At 40.3% G+C, this 21,283-nt stretch overlaps 1 protein-coding gene across 3 annotated transcripts in view; it reads left to right on the top strand.

Annotated features, from left to right (window-relative positions):
• Positions 1-18,918, top strand: part of PDGFA (platelet derived growth factor subunit A) — a 33,021-nt gene extending 14,103 nt beyond the window's left edge. The window contains exons 5-7 of one of the 3 annotated variants that reach the window (XM_084295852.1): positions 4,670-4,796; positions 12,656-12,829; positions 18,496-18,918. In XM_084295852.1, the coding sequence (XP_084151978.1) occupies positions 4,670-4,796; positions 12,656-12,789 (261 nt within the window). In that variant the 3' untranslated portion in view covers positions 12,790-12,829; positions 18,496-18,918. Of the gene's footprint in view, positions 1-4,669; positions 4,797-7,661; positions 10,866-12,655; positions 12,830-15,480; positions 16,706-18,495 lie in introns of those variants that run through there. The other 2 variants (XM_084295851.1, XM_084295853.1) reach the window with 2 other exon arrangements.
• The last annotated feature ends 2,365 nt before the right edge of the window (positions 18,919-21,283 follow it).

Raw genomic sequence — 21,283 nt, 5'->3', positions numbered from 1 at the left:
GATTCTGATGCTTCTGCACAGTGAGATCAAGTATTTACCAAGTACTAGACCTTAATTTATTTGTGGGGTTCTGAACTGAGTCTTCCCAGGAGATTTTTTTATAATGTTCAGCATGATGTTCTTCACGTTTTTGGTCAGGGCAGCAGAAAACAGTTAATATTACAAAGCAAATCCTGCCTATACTCCTAATATTGAATAGTGAAGCTGAGTATTAGTGTTGATTGCAGCAAGGCTTGTTTCCAAACTAAGAAATGAGCTAAATCACCTCAGCTCTGCCTTCTGCTTGGCCTTGGGCCATAGCCATACGTGCTTTTTTTTGCCATTTCTGAATATTCAGTGTTGAGCTGATTTGGGAGAATTTAACCTAGTTCCTACAGTAAATTAATATGAGAGAAAGACCAAGAGAAAAGGAGCCAGAAGGGAGGGAACACAGGAACTGCTCTGCTCCTCTGTTGATGTTTGGAAGTAGAGAGGTTTTCAAGAGACGGACAAAATCCCTGCAAGTCAGTGTGAGCTGTTCAGCAGAGCTGCCCAACACCTGGAAAGGTTAAGAAGGTCTTGTAGAGTGAACTATGTATGTAGGTAAAATGGCTGTGTGCAGGTTTAAGAACATTTTTCCTCAGTGACTCTTTCTATCAGTAGGATAAGCAGCACTTTGATTTAGCTGTGACCTAAATGAAGATTACTGCCAGCACACAAACGGACCGGCAGGCAGGTCCAGCTGACAGGTATCAAAGGTCAATTTGGGAATGGGAAAAACAAGGGAAACCCTGTTCCAGGTGAGATGAAGACTGAAAACCGGAGAGGTGCCCTCAGAGCATGACGAGAGCTCTGCTATCCAAGTCATTTGCCAGAAGGCAAGGCCTGGCTGCTCTGTCCTAGGGTGCTAGGGCATGGAGACCTGCCATGACTGTACCCTGCTGAGGGGGCAGTGGGGCTGCTGCAGGACCCCCAGGCTCTGCCCCCGGGCCCGAGGCTGTGTGCCCTGGCTGAAGCATGGCCACCGCACCATAGGAAGTGGCTTCCCCCTCACTGCCCTCTGGAGGCCTTCCCAGCATGGCCTGTGGTGGCCTCTGCCTCTTGCACCATTGGGACTGCATTTCTGAGCACGCCCGCTGCTGTGACAGGGCTGCCCCTGCCTCAGGCACTGCCAGGGCCTTTTCTTATCCCAGCAGCAGGGACAGCACCTTGCATCCCTGGCTCCGTGCATGGAAAGCTGTCCCAACCCCACCCTACGTAACTGTGCACAGGACTTCTCTTAAGGATTTTGCTGGAGGAGTGCCCTGTGAATGTCTTTAATTGGGTTTTTAGCATGGGTGGCAGCCAGGCTCTGAGGCAGATCGCCTCCCTGCTGCTTCCCATCCCTCCTGTGCTGGGGAGGCGCACACAGCTGGCACAGTGTCTCCTGGAAGGCACTGTGCCCATCTTGCTGTCCTTGGAGCGGCGGCTCTGGTCCCACAAAATGCACAGTGACTTGCCAGGATCCCTGCTCAGTCCTTCTGGTGCCTTTGTGCTCTGTAGACCTGCGTCTTGCTCGCAGACCTGAGGGCTGTAAAGATTACAGTTGTGAGGTGAGGGTAGGTTTTCCCCCCATCTTGTCAGAACACACCTACTTTAATATGGGAGAAATAACTAATCCCAAGAATCATCCTCATTCAGCCATTGTTTTGGTTTTATTTCCCATCATTTATTTATCTGTCAGCCACATGAGTTTCACTGCTTACTGTGTTACAAGGAATTTTCTGTATTGAGACTCATCTTGTAAGTTCCTGCCCTTGATAAATTCTGGCTTTGTGCTAGAGGTGTTCTGTATGCTTTTTCTTACAGTGTTGCTTTCCACCTGCTGCTACTTCCAGATATTGTCTCTCACGAAGGAGCGCTATGTGTTCCCATGATGTTCCATGAGACCACATATTTTTCTGGCCATCTCAAAGAGTTTGGTAATAATACTCATGATAGTAACTGCACAAGATAAACACCAGGAACAAAAATGCAAAGAAGAAAAAAGATGCTAACAGAAGGCCAAATCCCACGCTATTAGCATAGCCATCCCTGTTTATAGCCACTGAAAATCTGACCTGCAACCTTTATCGTTTTAGATTAGCATTAATTACAGATCCTGTTTGGCAGCAGGTGCTAGGAGATGACACAAGCACAGCGATTTAACTCTATTGTGTGCTGCTTCAGTTTGAATGTTTACAACATACTGAAAAACGTCATTCCTTTAACTTCTGTAGCATGAAACAAGAGAGTGAGATGTATGCTGGATTGTATATTAACTACAGCACAGTAAAAAAAAAAAAAAAAAAAAAAGACCTTTAAACTGCTTCTTAAATTCATTATGATCCTTTTCTTCATGGCATCATCTTTTTTTTTTTTAATTTTAATTTTTATTATTTTTTTACTGTTGTTTAATACCAAATAGCCATAGGAACTACATACATATTTCAGTTTGGACAACAAAGCAAAACAGGGACAGACTTTGTAAAGCTTGATTACAGTTTATTTTTGTTGCATGTAATTTTCAATAAGCCTGGTTTATTCCAACAGCTGTAATAAGCATGGCAGATCTGAAAAGTGTTTCATGATTGCTGGGTCTCTTTCTTCGTCTCTGGTGATAGAGGTGTCTTAATTACTGTTTGTTTTTGTAAATTTTAAGGATTAGTCATCCTTTGATGCCAGATGAGTCAGTCTTACCATACATTTTCAAATCTTTGCGTTCAAAGGCTTGATGGAGTTGAGTTCTGATAGGAGATTTTGAAACATGCTGCTTCAACCCATAGTTAATCTTCAAGCAAAAGCATTCTTGTATGTCACGGCCAGCTCTTAATCTGTTTATATGGAGATCTGACAGTTTTGGAAGATACCTTTTACTGTGGACATTTTAGTTACTGCATCTGTCTTTCTGCAACTTTAGTTTTCTGGATAAATGAAAATAGTCTCCAGATCCTGTTGACAGAAGAGGTGGTGACTAAAATGTGGATTTGAAATCCTGGCTCCGTGCAAGCAATGGCAGATCTCCCATTGACTTTAATAAGGCCAGGGTTTTGCTCTAGCTTCTGTTACTGTCATTCACAGGTCCCTGGTAGTTTTTTGTCCACAGAACCAGAAGAGTGTTTCTGGGAACTGGGATTGTGATGTTTTTTCCAGCCACCACTCTCGTTTTGTGAGAGTGTTGTTCCATTTTTAGGAGGGCCAGGGAATGGTTTTTGCAGTGTGAAGGTTGATTTGGAGCATTAAAACCCCACCAAACACACAAGTAAAGTATTACCAGGAGAGTCTGTAATTGTGAATGCTTTATTTGGTAGTAGCTGGAGGTTTTGCTTGGGCTGGACTTTTTGGCTCTGTCATTTAACTTCTTTATAGGCAACCATCCTCTCTTGTTCTTCTGCTCCCTCATCTATCTCATTTATAATGCATACCTGTGTTATGTAGTCTTCTTGTTTTCTGGGACAGACATAGTGCAGTCCTCTTTTGTCAAATGGTAGATAAATCATTAGTAGGACTGAGAAGACATGATTTCATTTCAGTGCTTTCCATTTCAAGCAAATGATTAGCACCCACTCATGCAGTGTTCGACACAATTGTAAACTCAACACTGACCCCTTACACGCTGTCTAACACTCTCTTTTCTCACACTATGCTGTATGTCCTGTTGCATGGACATGACCATCATGCCTGTGACACTTAGCACAACTCTGTGCCCAGCACCCCACAACCCATCTTAGCGTCCCAGCCCAGCAGTGTTCCTGCCTCCTGTGCTGTGCCTCCTCTCCTGCTTGCTGGCACCGAGCTGGTCAGGTTTCCTCATGTTCAGTGTCCCCCCAACCCCAACGTCCTTTTTTTCTGCATTGGTTTCCTTCACATGGGAGACTTCCATGTAGGCAGAGCTTCTCCAGCATGCTCCTTCCTTCAACCTTACCTTGCCCTCCAGACTTTTCTCTTAAGGATGCCAGTGCTTTGGCCCAAAGTGGAGCAATGCAGTTGGAAGCTGTTGGATGGAACGGAGAGGAATAGTGTACCTGCTAGCCATCCACAATAAAGCCAAAGGCTGGATCCAGTTTGCAAGTGGCAGTTCCCTTGGACCTAACAACAGTGCATGGGCGCTCTTGTAAGCAAGTCCCAGTCCCTGCAAGAAGTGAGTAGGACTGAGATTACTGCTTTCTAAGCTGATACTTGGATGCTGGTTCTCTGAAGAGTTGGGTGCTTTACGTTCAGAGGGCTTTGAAGGCAACAGTTTGTGAATTATAAAATGTGTTACAAACCAACCTAATGTCTTCACTGTTAGCCTTCAGCATAAGAACAGTGGTCAACATGTACAGAAAAGCATGGTAAAAGTAGCAGTCCACAAGAACAAACACTGATTGAAATCCCTACTTAAGTTTATTGTGGTATACATGAAAAGTGAGTTGCTTAAAACTTCAAAACAAAATGAATGGGAAATTGTTTTATCTCTTGGGGGAAAAGAAAATTGTTTCAAAGTGCTGAACTTGAGTAAACAAATAGTGCAATAAATGGTTACATGATGCACAATTAAGATAAAAAATGATTAGTATGCTGACATTTTGTATGGGTTTGGCTTCATTCAAAAATAGGGGTATATAGTTATCTGTCTTCAGTCCTGAACTATGTTAATGTGTCTCAGTACGTACCTCATCGTATTTTATAGGTGGCAAAAGTGGAATATATTAGAAAAAAGCCAAAATTAAAAGAAGTTCTGGTGAGATTAGAAGAGCATATGGAATGCACCTGTACATCATCAAATACTAATTCAGATTATAGAGAAGAAGAAACTGGTATGTTTTCCTTTTATTTTTGCATTAATGCTTATTTCATATGGACCTTGTTTTTATATTAGTAAAGAATGTAAAGCAAATTTTACTTCCCGTGAACTTAAGTAGAGAAGCCCCCAACTACCTCTCCATATGTTGAAGATGCAAAATTAGGAACAGTTTGTGCTGGATAAAGAGTATGGACTTGAAGTTTAAATTCTATCAATTCGCATTAGGTCAGCCTTTAAATAAAAGTAAATGACCGATATTATTCAAGTCTTGCTTAACTAAGTTAAAGGTTGTCCTGTTGCAGCTTATTGGTGAACTCTGTTGCCTAATTTTTTTAGACTTTGTGGAGACAGGGTTAAGGCTGAGATTTACTTGACCTTGGGGAAAATATTAATGAAAAGAATATAAAGCACTTAGGAAAATATATTTTTTTTTATTTAGAAATAAGGAGTTTTGAAACAACAGTGCCAGTTCCTGTTGTTTTCTTATGCATATATAGTCAAGAATTTATTGGCAGTTGTTAGGTTAAGTGTGTGTTTGCCTTCTCAAGACAACATTTAAATTATCGTGGGGAAAGATTTGTGGGGAAGAATACTTATTTTCAACATGACTTTCATAAAACCACCTAAAATTGCTAGCTCAGATCCTCTTGCTAGGGTGCAGTAAATGCAGGACTTGACATATGTAGAAAGAACGCCTCCCATTCTCCTGATTTTGGTTGAAGGTAACCCCAAAAGTTGCTTTTTCTTCTGCCAGAAATTTAGGGGTTCAATAGACCCAGCTCTGAGATTAGAGTCAGTGAAGAGCAAGTAAATATAGGAGGAAAGCTGCCCAATGGTGATGGATTTCATAGGTGTCTGGGTAAGGAAGGATTTTCTGTACTGCCTCTGTCTAGCTTGGAGACATAAACCTGGTCTAAGTGAATGTAAACTTCAGTTGCTATGTACAGAGCAGAAGAATTAGAATTTGTGTAAAAGCAAAGATAGGTCTCTGCTGTGATTTTTATTGGACATAATTTATAATCCAAGCTGAGTGTTTTAGCTAAAACTAGGTTGAGTTGTGAGTAGACAAAAACACATTTAAAGTGATTATTTTTGTTGTGTGTATGGCTCGATATTTTTTCTGTCCTGTATTTGGAAAAAACAGTTCTGCTAGATCAATTGTGTGTGAAAAAATGGAGTAAAATTGGAATGGAAGAATAAAGTTTTCTAGGATTTAATTACTGATAAGAACAAAACTTGCACCAGCAAGTGGATGGTGAGCTGAAAATAGCTTAACTACAGAGCTGAAAGCAAATGTTGAATACAGCATGGTAACAGTAATTATAGATGGATCTTGGAAATGACGTATGCAATGCCAACTTCGTTTATTATTTCTTTACTTTTGTATAATTACTTTGTAAACGGAATGTCAAATCAGACGTTATAAAGTTATTACTTTAATGCAAAATATAATGAGATTTCTTTGAAATGTAAACGGTTTGAGTATTTATTACTTCAGTGTTCAACAAAATGCATTACCTTAGGGCTTTTTACCAGCCCTGCCCTTATGTTAACAGGAAGGCCTAGGGAATCAGGTAAAAAACGGAAACGAAAAAAGTTAAAACCAACATAAACCCTACTGGAACTATTTGATATTCAGGTAGGACCTATATGCTGAACACCCTAATAGCACAAGTACTGGAAAACTTAATCAAATATCATCACTTCAACTTAATCACTGTTCAAAATCTTGACACTTGCTACCTCAAGGCTGCAAAGAGATTAGATTTGATTGGCTTTGATAATTCTACCTGCTGGTATTTTTCTTTTAAGCTCCACATCACCATCAGCATCTTACATTCTTGAGCTACTTCCTCTTCTTGCTTTTTTTTTTGTTTGTTTTCTTCTTATTTATTTTTTTTTTTTTTTTTGGAGGGTGCTAATACTTCAGCTTCTGAAATTTCAAGTTCCATTGCCTCTGCTTTTGTTTCATTATTATTGATTTCTGAGGTCAAAGCATCACATAATAATGCATGAATGAATTGCCAGGTTACAAACTGTTGTATTCTGAGTCATTGGCTGTAAAATATTGAGCATATGTACATGGTAAATATTATTATATGCATGACCATCAAACCCTTGTTTTGGCATGAACTGGGATTGATTGTACATGCACCCGAGGTGATCTCTTGATCTGCCTACCTGAGAAGGAAGATGCTTAGAAATTCCATTTTTGTGTTGCAGGGCCCTGTGCTACTTACACCAGAAAATTAAGATCTTTTTTTTGGTCTGGTCAGTCTCAGTAGGATGATGCCAGTCACTTATCAAAATTCATCAGTTTTTCAGTGTAGTGAAAAACTAACACCCTCTCAATGCAAAAATGACTGAAATCCTTTGGCCAACATATTAGCAATGTATGATGATGGCAATACACATTCCAAATTAAATACAGAGTTTTCATTGCTTAATGACTTGAAATTATGTAAACTGCAGTGCTTGCAATCGATTCTAGTATTTGGAGTGGGAATTATTTGAATTTTGCAGTGTATATGCCTAACGCCTGTATGATGGTGAATTTGATTTCAAGCACCTATTTTTGCACATAAACTCCCAATGGCAATTTTCATTTATACTGATGTATCTTTCTAAAAAATGCTAAACTTCATATCCTGTTTCAGATTAACAGGTATTTATTGGGAGTAGTATGATAGAAGCAAAGATTTTCTAAAATTCAACTTTAAAAGTGAGCATGTAAACTCAATCAAAACAGCATTTAGAACTTCTTGTCCCAGGTTAGTGACTCTTCATGCAGAACAGTTTTTTTTTTAAGTCATCTACTTAGAGGATAGGACCTTTGATTCTAATCATAGAGTTATTGTATCTTTTTTCTCTCCTGCAGATGTAAGGTGAAAATAAGCTAGAAAAAAAACTTCTCTCTGGGACATGGATGTACATGGTTTGTTACATTCCTGAACCTACTATGTATGGTGCTTATTGACTGTATACTTTATTTGTTCTCCTATGTGAAAAAACTGGCTCAAAAGAACACTTAATGAGAACAAAGAGACAATGTACATTTGTTTAATGTGACATCAAAGCAAGTATTGTAGCACTCTGTGAAACAATAGGAAGCTTCCCTGTCCAAAAAAGAAAAAAAAGAAAGAAAAACAGAAAAGAAAAAAGACAGTTGAATGAATGGAGGATACCCAAAGTACCCAAAAACATGACAAAAATCTAAGTGAATAGTGGACTTCTGTCAGAGCAGTCAACGGTGCTTTACGTCAAGAAATGTGCCTGCGTTCTTGATGAAGATGGATGGATGCTGATGGACTTCAGGCACAAAAAAAGCAGGAATGTATGAAATGATCAAATGCCACGCAAACACTATAGAACAATACATCCTTGCTTGGTGGTGTTTTAAAAGTCTATACAAAAAAAAAAAACCAACCTTCTGGGGAGCCTTAAGTGGATTTTTTTTTTTTTTTTTTTTTTTTTTTACACCATAAAGTGATTATTAAGTTTTCTTTTTACTCTTTGCCTAGCTTTTTATTATCTCTTGGACTACATTTGCCAATAACACATATAAAAGACTGGTATAACAATAAGCAGAACACAAAACATTATGGTATTTCTCCTAGTGGGATGCAAACTAATGAGATGTATTAAAATAAAAATGGTATACCTATGCATAATTTTCTAGACGTTTCTTGGTTTATGTTCCCCAACCTCCCCCGTAATTTAAAGCATTACAAAAACAGAAAAAAAAAAAAGAGAAAAAAAAGAGACGTGCGTAAACAAATCATAGGATATCCATGCAGAAATCCTTTTTTTTTTTTCTTTAAGACTTATGCCAGTTGCCTACTAGTGATATTGTGTTAGCAATTGTCATTCTTATCAGTATACAGATACTTTTATTTCACATGTTGGAGCTGTGTGAAATGTACAAATTCTTGTATCTGCATTGTACAATGTCATGGTGGCATGGGAACTACCTTGCTGCAAATATTTGAACAAAACCTAAAGTTCTTTATTTTTGGTAAAATGTTATGCTTTATGTGTATTCAACAGAAATATGTGTTTTTGTAAAGGTGAAGTTTGTATTTTTATCTAAAAATTAACAGTTTTATATACCTGAGAAAGCCTGCTATGTTTTCTTGAACCAAAAAAAAAAAGAAAAAAGAAAAAAAAAGCATTTTGTGGTCATATTTTTGTAGTAGAATAGCCCAAATAACATCAAAATCTATTTTAACTATAGCAGGGCAGATAAAATACTCTGGCAGAAGGTCCTGTATTTTCAAAGTGCCAAAGGATTAAATGTTCAGCTCCCCATGGATTTCAGTGGGAGCCACATGGCTAAATCCTTCTTTACTGCTTTGGAAATTTAGGTCTGTGCCAGATATGACATGGCTACTCACTTGGCCAAAATCACTGCCCCACCCCAGTAGTTTGGATTATGTACCCTTTGTTTTATTTGGATTATCTCATTGGATATGTAAAATGAACTACTGGTTTCTTTTCTTTGTGAAACATCTACAAAGAGATGAAAGAGTTTTCTCCTCTTAGTTTGGAACGACAAAATGTTATCTTAAGACAGTGTTTCCATTCAAATCAAAAATATCTTCAAATGTGAATGAACTACAGAACCTTAAAACAACAAAAGAGAGAGATTTTTAACCTTTCCATTTCTTTAAATATAGTTCAAACATCCTCCTCCCTTTTCCCCCTCCGTTCCAGTAGCTATGTCCAATTTCAACCAAACAAAGCAATGTTAGCTAACAGGCATTATTGGCTTCAGATGCTAATGCAGAGATAGAGTTAGTCACCGTTCTATTTTGTGATCATTTTCCCAGTGTATTTGTTGAGCACCAAAACTGGAAATACATTTAACTGCGATTGTCTGTGCTTGTTTTCCACTAAGTGTACTGTTCACAATGTTATGCACATGAATGTATGTGTCTGCGTTTAAAAAAGTGTATAAAATGTAATTTATATATTTATGTTTCAGTGGGATGCCAATAATGTTGCTCCGTTCCGTTTTTGTCTAAAAGATATCTAATGAAAAAAAATCATTTATCCATTAAAATCATGTAGATGAAAAGCATTATGTGACCCACTCAGACACTGTGCAGATATAAAAGGATGTCAAAGTCACTTAAGTGGAATAATTTGCAAAACAACTTTTTGAGAGTCCTTTGGTTGCACTGGCATAAGAGGTTGCATTCAAGTCTGTGGGCCAGATTCCCTGGAGTAACTCTGTTGAGTATAATGGAGCTCTGCTGATTTACACCACCAGGGAGTCTGTCCCTCTGTTAAAGTCCTGGAAAAGAGCAGGCCAAGGCATGCATTTTACTGGTGCCAGCAAATAAATTTGTTATGCCAAATTCAGCAAACCAAGCGGGAATGAAGACTGAATAGAGTCTTCTCCAGTAGTCGTTTGTTTGAGACTTGTAGTGTTGAGTTAATTTTGTTACAAGGAATGAAACGCACATGAGTCTTTGCTCTCAAGCACAGTGTTTATATGGCATGCAGCAGAAAACACAAAAATCTCAGGGCTATATTCTCAGCTATTATAAATTGGCAAAAGTTTTTGATTTCAGCCTCCCCTAAGATAATTTACATCAGATGAGGATCCAGTCCATGGTTTTAAAATATGAGGAGTAGTGTCATGACATAAGTATCATTTACTGTTGTTCGGCTGAGATATTACCCGCCAGCCTTTTGAACATTACAGGCTATGGTGTTAGTAGGCCTTCTTTGAGATGGCAAATACAACCAGAAGGAACAGTAACATTAAAGGTTGTGACACAGGAGACATCAATTCAAAGTTAAGTTGGACATTTCAAGGCCCATATCCTCAGCTGGTGTAAATCACCATTGCTCTGTTGCCTGCAATGGAGCTGTACCAGCTTACACCACTTGAGGGGCTGGTCCCTCATTCTTGCTCATCCCTTTCACTACTCGGTCCTGCAGGGATCTCAGATTGTTGTGTATTGTTAATGTAATCCTGTGTTCTCTAATACTTAAGCACAATAAGTGAATATAAGAATGAGTGTCAGACTTAACTTTGAATGTCCAAGCTCTGAAATGGTTTGTTTCACCATTGTGGCTGTAAATTAAACAGTTCTCTGTGCATTTGTGAATGCCGTGTCATATCTTCTTCCACTGTTGGAGCTGGACTCCATCTGGACTTTAGAATGCAACATGTGGAGTGTTAGAGGGAGGGGTGTGAGCAGTTGGAGCCGCCAGATATGTGTTGAACAACTCTGTTATTCATGGGGTGGAGGGCTAGTGGGGCACTTAAGGAATGAATTTAAAATGGTAGTTGTTGAAAGTCATGTTTCCGTGCAATCCTTAAATATCTTGTCATTTTTTGTCCTTGCACAAACCAGGCAGAGATTTAGGGACAAAGTGTTTTGGCAAAATGTTATTCCGTTTACATTCTACAGTCACTTCCTCTGTCCAAAGGTTCAGAAGTTGTTGGTCTGATTTTGTGGTCTTTTCTGATCGAAAAGCGTATTTGGAAGACAGTGCCTGAAAACAATCTCCATGTTATAATATGGTGCATGAGTGTTGATTCTCTAGTCAAGTCATTACGTTTAATACTGTGCTTCATCTTTCCTGAGCTGCCCTTCAGTTGCTTTTATTGAGTGAAATCAAGGAATATGTGCCAGTTTTCTTTCCTTTTCTTCTGTTCTCTGTCCTGCTTGGTATCTGCTTTGTTAGTGCGTGGTGGCTGAAGGCAGTTGCTCCTCTCCAGCCCTGGAGGTTTCCAGGCAGCTCTGGTTCTTCTATGTCTTTGAGCTTAGGCTTTTTACTCTGCTTGGAACAGCATCTCACATATCTCCTCCCTCCAGTGGGCTTCAGTATTCCAGGTTCTCTTGGCTGTCTTCCTTGGGTCCATATTCCTGTTCTGTGGGTTGTTTTACAGCTATTTTCTGCCTGACTTTCCCATCTTTCTCTTTCTCAAGAAGGATTTTCCCTTCCTAGGTTCTTTCTCATCATATATCTCTTCGCTCTCCTCCTGCCTGAGAGAACAGTCTTTGATCTGTTTATCTCTAAATCAATTGCTTTATCTAGGCATGTGCCCTGAGATCCTGTCTCCCAGGCCAACAGGCCCATAACTGATCCCCCACATGAAAAACAAATGCTCTTATATAGACAAGCTTTTGTGGAGAGGAAAAGATTCATCTTTGCATTTGGAAAAATATTCGTTACTGAAGGCTCGCTGCTGAAGCTCTGTCCAACTCCAGTAGCAGTGTAACTCTGGAATAGTGGTGTTCAAGCTATTCCAGACATCTGACAGTTCAATTAAAATTCACTTTCCCTTCATAATTTAATTTGAAAGTGTACCCAAAAGCAAAGATGAAGTTTCAAAGCTCCCTCAGATTTGCATGCTCATATTTTACAGTAAATTGAAGGAAATCATGTTTGTGAGCCCCTTCCATGACTTTGAAAATCTTATCCTGAGTATTTAATTTATCCTCTCTTGGGCTGAAAATCTTGGTTGCTTTAAAACAGAAACAAAGCAGAGGTACATAATTGTTTTAAAGGAAGTCGTTTTCTTGGTGTTTCTAACTCCACAGCTTCTAGACTAGCAGATCTCTAGATAAAGATTGTTTAAACCCTTGAGGATCCCACTTATCTGTGCTTTAATTTCAGGTAAAAGAGAGAAGCCCATCAGTGTTTTATTCCCCAAAACTAAGCCTATATTTTGTATTTTTTATTTTATTTAAATAATTACTGTGTGTTTTCCCACATTTTAATAGAAGGTATTATTCATGTTTGAGCTTTTCTGTGCTGCTCTTTGCTGTAGTGTCTCACTGCAGCACAGCCTTGAACAGGTTTGTACTCATACCCCCTCTGAAATAAAGAACTATTGTTATCCCATTTTAGGCGAGACCGAGGCATGGAGAAATGACTGTGCAAGGTCACACAGCAAGGCTATGGCAGAACAAGGGATAGGACTCAGATCTGAGTGCTCATCCAGTGCCCTAAATCACACGACCATCTTCCCTTTCCAGGAATGAATCCTTGCACCCTTAGAGCTAAATACTGAAAAGATTGAGGGTAAGTCATTTTGCCTAATTATTGTGCATTGGATACGTGATCAAAAACCACTGCCATATCAAAGTATGTAGTGACGGATGCAAATCCAGCTTTCAGCCCATGCACTTATGCAGCCTGTTATGCTATCATGAACTGGTCATTTCCTGCATTTCTAAGGAGTCAACCTTTCGTGACTTTATAGTAAAAAATACGCACATAGAAAAAATGAAGACTCATATTTTATGGGAATTTGCGAAAATTCAGTAGACAATTTTTCATTGTACTTCTCACATCATTGTTATTCATTCCTTTTATGGTGTGAGTAACGTTTCCTAAGGGAGCTGTTTTTATCATGGGCCCAATCCTGAATTCTTTTCCCAGGCCCTAACATGGAAAAACACGTTTGCCCTTCTTCAAACTAGTGCCTAAACATGCATGTAACTTTGGACAAACATCCCACTGACTTTGGGCAAACGGAGCAGAGTTGATGTTTATTACTGTTTTTGTGCAGAGTGTGCTTTTCTGGCACAGGGTTGGGGGTTTTCTTGTCCTTAGAGTCTTGAAGTATGTTGGAAATAAACCCAAAGAGAATAGCTAGGAGAATTCCCTTCTCTTTTGCTTCCATGGAGGTTGCCGTCTTGCTGTATTTGTTATTTTCTGAAAAACTATTTTCCTGGCATGGGTGGATTCAGGACCACCATTACTAATGCCAGTGATCCAGTGATCCCCTTTAAGATGATCTGTTAAGGTACATCAGAGAACATAATTTGAAAACTCACAGTCATATCCATAACAGAAAAAATTGAGATGGGAAAAAGAATTAGATAAAAATTCATGTGAAATGTGGCACATTTTAGTTAAAAAAAAAAATGAAGAAGAAGAAGAAAGTGCACAAGATCAGAAGACTGATCATTTATTTTTCAGTTGTGGAATGTTATCAGTCCCATTAGTCATTCTAATTATTTGCTGCATCAGGCCAAATTATGTGCTGAATTAGCTCAGAATCACTACAACACATAAAAAGTTATGGCTGGTTCTTGTTGAACTGCTACCTATTATCATGGCATATGACTGTAAGGTGGGGCCCACAATCACAGTTGTAAATCAAAGAACGAGTCATAGGTTAGGTACTGTTTTCCTTGGATATTGTCTCTAAGTTTGTTTTCTGTATGCTAGTTTCTTGAGGGATGTTTGGTGAGCTTTTCAGTTAGGTGTAAAGCCAAGAATACGTAGTTCCCAACCTGAAAGTTGCATAGTCATCCTTCCAAGATCAGGCCTGTTTTGGCCTCTGTAAACTAACTTTGACCTTCTGTAATGAAGGCAACTGGTTTTACTGTCCATCTTTGAAACTGAGAGTAGCTGTTAAGACCAGGCATGCACAGAATAGAAACACCCAGAAGTGCAGATGATCCATGGGGATTAAAAATCATCCTGATTCTTGAGAAGAACTGGAAATTAGTAGAAGAAAAGCATTTTAGACAGTTGAAAATCCCACCCTGGCTTATTTGGCAGGTGAAAAAAGAATACAGAAAATCTACTACATGTAGTGATTATTCAGTGACAAAATAGCTGTTGATAGAAAATGTTTGTGCTTAAATCTTTCAGCAGTTAATAATCATCTTTATAGACCATAATACCTGAATACTTCACTTATCGATACATCAGGGCTTGGATGGACTTTGAGACATATGAAAATGGGACACTCCTTAGGCCAATGGTAGCTAGCTCTATGTTCTAGTAACTGATCAACCAATTACATAACTGGCCAGATCACTAACTTACAGAAATAGATACAACCCTATTGACTTCACTAGAGATGACAAGTTACCTGAGAATTGACCCGAAACTCTTGACATGAAGCAGATAATGGTTTCATATTTTGCTGTTTAGTGTTGTAAAAATAGAATCATTTCCTGGAGCAGTTAAAACAAGAAAATCTGGAAAAGCAATTTCCCACAGAGACTCATCCACCCTGGAATTTGCTAAGGTCCCCGGATGTGAACATGTGCTGTTAGAAAACATAAAACAGCAACTTTGTTTAGGGAAGCCTCTGACCTGTCAAAAATGCAAAGCATTCATTACCAGACTTTTCCTTGGCAATTAGTGGGTAGAATTACTCATAGAAATTGTTTTGTTTGCTCACGAGGGGAGAAGCAAGACATAAATTCGAGATATCCCCTGTTTGACCACAAGAAAGAAGACTCTGTTCAGAGGGGGCCTGTGGGTGAAGTGCTGAGCGGCCTCAGATCCCTTTGGGGGTGAACTCAAACTTGTAGACTGCACTGAAGTATCAAGAGCACTCCAGAATTGCTGGAGTTCCTGGCTGTGACATTTTTTTCAGTGGTCTAAGGGACTTCAGCATCTGATCCTAATTCTTTTTTCAAGATTTTCAGTAAACCTCAGCTAGCTTCAAAATCCCTCTGTCTCTGTTCTGCAGAGCAGCCAATTTTGACCCAGTGATGTTGCTTCCTTCCCTAGGCCATGGCACTCAAACCTCAGGTTTGCTTTCTGCTGTTTGGTGAAAGTGTTTTCCAGCAGTGACTTTTCAAGTACCTGTTGCATGCTCAGTTCACTGCTTGAAACAGCCTGATATTTCAGATGGGGCTTCCTCCTTGCTCCAGCCATACTTCACCTTTTCCTTCGCACTTTGGTTTTTCCTCTCTTTTCTGTAGAAAGGTGATGCTGGTTTAAGCTGAAGACCAGGGGAGTTATAAGAGGCCAGATTTTCTGCTCTGAGCCCTGCCCTGCTGGAGCCTGATGCCCAGCTGTGCCTGCTGTGTGGAGCCAGAGAAGGAGGGAGAGATGCTGCAGCACTTCAAGGAAGCCAATATATGCCTCCTCATGCTCGAAAGGTCCTGTATGAAGATGCATCCTCCCTGGCTGCCACCAAGCCCTGCAGTTTCCCCCTTTTCCCCTTGCCTAGAGGACCCGTTTCCTGACACTGACATGTCCCTCGTGCAAGGGAGGGTCTCATACTGCAAGACGTGGTTGAGGAGAGGTGGTATCTACTTAGCAGCAAGATTCCCGTGGAAACTGAGTGCTCTGCGCTCACGCACTTGGGAGGGAAGACTCTTCTTGGTCCAAACTCACCCATAGCAAATTGAGCTGCTCAGAGCTCTCATTGGAGCAAGGAAGCTACTAAAATATGTCTTCAGGATCTGAATTCTCCCTTGACTGCAATGGGTTTCCACCAAAAAAAAAAAAAAAAAAAAAAGTGACAGAAGCAATTTATCACAGTTAGAATGGTTTCTTCAACAAGCCACGTATAAGTCCTGCAGGTTAATGCTCAGCTTGTGCATTTTACTGATGGCCACAAATGCTGCTTTTAAATCATGTTGTCACAATTTGTTCAGGGATTTCTGTTTCTCTTACGTGCACTTCAGAATGGTTTGCCTAACAGCTTGTATCCGTTTGTTGTGAAGAGCCTGCTGGCCAAACCAAAACGCTTAGGCCCTGTCTGTATATCTAATGGGAGTTTGGGGACTTAGCAGCTAGGGTTAGCAAGTATAAGTGTTTCCCATTAACTCCCTGCATTCCCCTAAGTTGTGATTCAGCAAGGTACTAAGTGGAAAGCTGAACCTGAAGCACGTGAGATGTTTCGTTGAAGTTACTCGTGCTTCAAGTTAGGCATGATCTGAATTGGCTTGATGAACTGAGGGCCCAAATAGCCTGCTGTGGTAACAGTGTAAACATGATGTTTTCCTTTTGTGCATTGCTCGGAGTGATGCTAGTTCCAGAAATGGTCTGCAACCTTTCAGGAAACTATACCATAGTACTGAAGGAAAGCTTTAACTTTTCAGTGGCTTTCTGTCAGCAGTTCTGCTACAGTAGAAAGCCCATAGATAGCAATGGCTGCCCTCTCTGGGCCTCTGAGGTCTCTCCCTTCCTTATTTTCTTCAGCATGTTTCTTTTCTAAGGCAAGTGAAAAAAAATCCTTAAAAAAATCCTTAAAAATCTTTAAAAAGGTGGAAAATTAAGCAGATCATATCATCTTGATTCCTCTATCTACCTTAATTAAGGAGAAGTTTGCCAATAGTGATCTGGTATTTCCTAAAACAAGCATACATGAAGAACACTTTAAGTGACTTCAAAAGAATTTGCAGACTAGATCAGGAAAAGATAAAACCAGAAGTGGAAACTTCTAATACACTTTATAGCTCATTATTTACAGGAAATACATTGTTGCATAGGATACTAATGAATTTTGCAGGATGGAGTTTCAAAAAAAAAAAAAAAAAAAAAAAAAAAAAAAAAGGTACCTTTTGTACCTTAGAAGAAAGGCCTTGGATCTTTTAAAAGTATGATACACACACTGTGGCTAGAAAGATTCTACCTCTGGGAAAAGGCTTTCTAAAGTTTCAAATGTGTACACTGTTGTATTTCTGTAGCAACTTCCTGGATGAGCTGCTGAAAGGTGGTAAAGGAAACGGTAGATTTCTGTCTTGGTTTCAGTTGTCTTGTTCTACACCTCAGAAGGCAGAACACTGCATTGCATATCTGCAGCTGTAGGGAGAACAGCAGGATCACATTTGAATATGAAAGGATGAACGTGGTGAAGCTGGTACGGATGTTCTCTATCAGCTAGTGAGGCCAGGGAAGTCAGGGAAGCAGCATGGATACTCAGGTTTACCAGTGACACTTGCCTGAAAATTAATATTCGCCTGATTCTTAACTAACTTGATTGAAGAAATAATCCTAAAAATCTGTTTCTGGACAAGGACCCAAATCCCAAGCTACTGGATTTTCTGCTAGTGAGTTGCTGCTCCTGTAGGCCTCAGAGGCATTGTGACACACAAGTATTTCACAGAGATCCTGTGGATGACAAACAGCATAGTATCACACGATTTAAATTGTTCCCTGGTGTAAACAAGCCCCTCGGTGGTGGCTAGAGAGCTGAGGGGTTGTGCCGTAGCTCATCTTGTGGTTTCAAGTGCAGATGTGCTGTCCCAAGGTAACACCAGCTGGTGTACGGAATATCCCCCCATGGGGGATATTTCACTCATACTGCACTCACATTGCAAGGGCAGCTTTGCTGGAGGTTTGAACATACTTCAGGCAGCAGGGCATTTGCATCAGGACTGAAGCATCCAGGCAGTGAAGCTTGAGCATTTTTTTTTCTTAAATACAGGCTAAATACTTAAATATTAGGTTAGCTGCTCTTTCTATCTTTAGGCACTAAGATACCTCTAAACTTGTGGCTGCTGGAAGGCCGTCTTATTGAAAACCAAGAAGCATTGGCCCTTGTAAAAATTTCTACTCATGCTTGAAAGTGAGGTTTAGGCTCCTAAGTCATGAAAAGGCTTTTGCAAATGTTTGTATTTGTCTTCCTGTTTCCCTATAGATCAACCTGCTTGGCCTGAACTGAATGTATAAATAATAAACAGCTGAAAGAGAGTCTGATTGCTTCTTTTTGAGTGTTTCCCTTATGGAGTGCTTGGGGTCACATGGCATATGCTATGACCTTAAGGACCTGGTTTCTGGAGGCTTTTTTAAGATGCTAACAAACCCCTCATTTTAACTAGCCATCAAATGAGCCAGTCAGTGGTAACCATTCAGGAGAGGCATTAGGAGAGCGTTCTTGCTGGGATACAAGATGGCTCTGTCCATGTGCTGGCCAGGCATGAAGGGCTGGAAAACTGTGTGGTGGAAGAGACTATTAATCTGATTTTCCACAACTTTCCTTGCAGCTGCATTTTTGAGGAGAGAGAGAGAGAGATGGCTAGGCTTGCAGTAACATGTTGTGCCATCATAAATGCTACAGCCACCATCTGTTTCCAGCCCACGACTTGAAAGAAAACTGAGCAGTAATCTCATAATTCACATGAGCATTTTACACTTGTGAACCCTTCCCAACCTTTGTCTAATAATGAGGGGAGTGCATGGTGCTAAGGTTTGTATTTTTTCCTGCACGTATTAGTGTTTATTTGTATGTCTCTTTCTGTTTATTTTATTTTTTCCATGGGCCCATAATAAAAAATTCTCTGGGAGGAAAATCAGACCAGTTCTACAGTCAAAAGAAATATAATGAAGGCAAAATCCCAATTCCATTGACCTTGCCGGCAAAATTCTCCGTGAGGAGGTGCATTTAACATTCCTTGCTGTGTTTGTCTTAGCTACTTGTTGATTAAAAGAAAGACATTAGAAAGTGAAGAGGCAGGTTGCTGAACTGCCCTTTCCCTGAAGAAACACTACTGCTAGAATAGCTGGACATGCGCATTTGAAAACTGCACCATCAGATAGGATGGTAATGGTAGGTTGGATTTTAATGAAAACAAATTCTTCTGCTAATCTTGGCTTCGGGCTGGCCCTCCGTGGGATTAAGGATACCACCTGCTGTGCCAAAGACATGCTCAGGTTCGAGGCTGCTGGTGGGTGGGAAGAACAGACATCTGAGAGTGACGCTGGTGAGCGATTGCAGTCTGTCCTCTTGCAGTGCCCTCGGGGAAGGCAGAGTTGAGATCGTGTAGTTGGTGGAAATACTGCTCCTCTTCAGCCTGAAAAGCAAGGCTAACGTCATTAAGGATTTCTTTCTGACTGTTCCACAAAACCAAGGGCTGCTGTTTCTCTCATCTTTGGACCCAATTTGCACGCCATCTCCTAGCACAGCTGAACTGGCTGAATGAACTCCTGCACTCCTCTGGCCTTAGAAACAATGACTTCCAGCATCTCGATAAGACTGCAGAGCAGTTTAAGGATGAAAGGGCTTCTCATTTCATATATACCCCACTGCTGCTAGAATTGTAAATCCTTGATGGACTGAGTTTATAGAAAACTGCTACTGCAAGCAGGTGAAATATATTTTGTGTTGTCATATGTATGGTCAAACTGTTCAAGAAGCCACCAAACAAAGAACTGAGCTTCTGATGGGAAACCAATCTCTTTCAATTTTATTGAAAAATAATAAATACCTATCAAATAAATGAACTTATTTTGACATGTGATACCTGTTGGGTGATCCTCAGTATCTCCAAGATGTGCCAGTAAGTGAAAGAGTGTTTCCAGCTGTTTCCAGGTCCAGCAAACATGGCATGAAGTTCCACCAAAACAAGGTTTGTAGGCTCATTAGGTTAAGGGAGTAGATCCAGACAGCCCCTTTTTTACCACTACTTGCTATTCTGGTTGTGTTTGTTAAGGTAGCAAGGGTACACCCACACAACTCAGCTTTTTGGTCCCTTCCTCCCTACAGAAGCCACATCCAGCCACATTGACCTCTGTTTGAATCAATGACAAAGATTCATTAACCCATATCTTTCTGTGGTCCTTCTGACAGAGTTTTATCAAATACAGATTATTGGTGGGCCTTTGGGGTCTAGAAATGCCTATTTTGGTGCTTTGTGACAGTTGATGAGCTAAAAAGGAGACAGTAGAATCTCTTCAAGATGATAGCGATGTGAATCAGGTATACTCCTGTATCATTTTCCCACAGAGTGAATTGTCCTGAAAAGTTAACTTATTTTTTACCCAGGCTAATTGATTATAGGCAGGGGGTGCTGGGAGCTGTTGGATTAAATAGTCTCTCCTCATTTACTGCTCCCATCCTGCTGGATTCAGTCCCTGCTGCCTCCCACTCCCTTGTCTGTAGCTTGCAGCCGCATCTGAATGCTCACGTGCTGGTACAAGCCTTCTCCCTGCCCTCCCGCCGTGCCCCTTGCTGTCCTTGGAGCTGCAAGCAGTTTTCCTGAGGCTAGGTTTCACATGAGAGGGAGCACATGAAGGGCAGCAGCAGGGAAGGTCTCTGACATGAAATTCCCAGGAAAAGGATTTGCACATTTTATGACCGTTCAGATGGAAATGCAACGGAGCTGAATTATTACTCCTTAATCCTGCTTTCTCACTTTCCTCCCAGCAGCCTCCTCCCCTCAAGCTTAGGTAATACAGAAGCTTATAAACAAATCCCACTGCATGAAAAATAGCAAAGGGGGGAAAAAAAGGGGACCTGGGTTAGGGCTGTGATGGATAGACAGGTGGAAGGCAGGCACCAGAAAGGACGATGAATGGTAAAAGCCTTTGATGGAAACACTAAAGAGCTATTGAAAATCCAAGGGGTGGGGGGAGGGAGGAGAAAGAATAGCAGGAGGAGGGAAAGCAAGGGAGCCGTGCCCCCCTCCCCTCCGCCCTCTTTCTCAGGATGTTGAAAGTATTTGTCCTTCGTTACAAAATGATTGAACTGCCGCCAGGCCAGGCCACCCTTCCAGCCATTGCACTGGGAAGCTGGCACTTCTGAAAGCCTCGTTGCCTCTCAAATTTTATAGCTTTCCCTTTTGTGGGAGTTTTTGTTTTGTGCTACTTGCAAGATTGTTTTCAGTTTTGCTGCATATCAAAGAAACTATATTTTGTTGCTCTGACCAACAGAGTCCAGGTAATGAAAGGAAGAATTAAAAAATAAAGGCCCGTTTTTATCAGAATATCCAGCTGTCTGCCTTTTATTGAATCAGAATTTAATGCATTTGGTATTCATGATGTTGCATTAATATT

The sequence above is a fragment of the Netta rufina genome (assembly GCF_964035555.1).
Source record: "Netta rufina genome assembly, chromosome: 15".
NCBI lineage: Eukaryota > Metazoa > Chordata > Aves > Anseriformes > Anatidae > Netta > Netta rufina.
The sequence above is the reverse complement of the archived record's forward strand: the minus strand, read 5'-3'. Positions and strand labels throughout refer to the sequence as shown.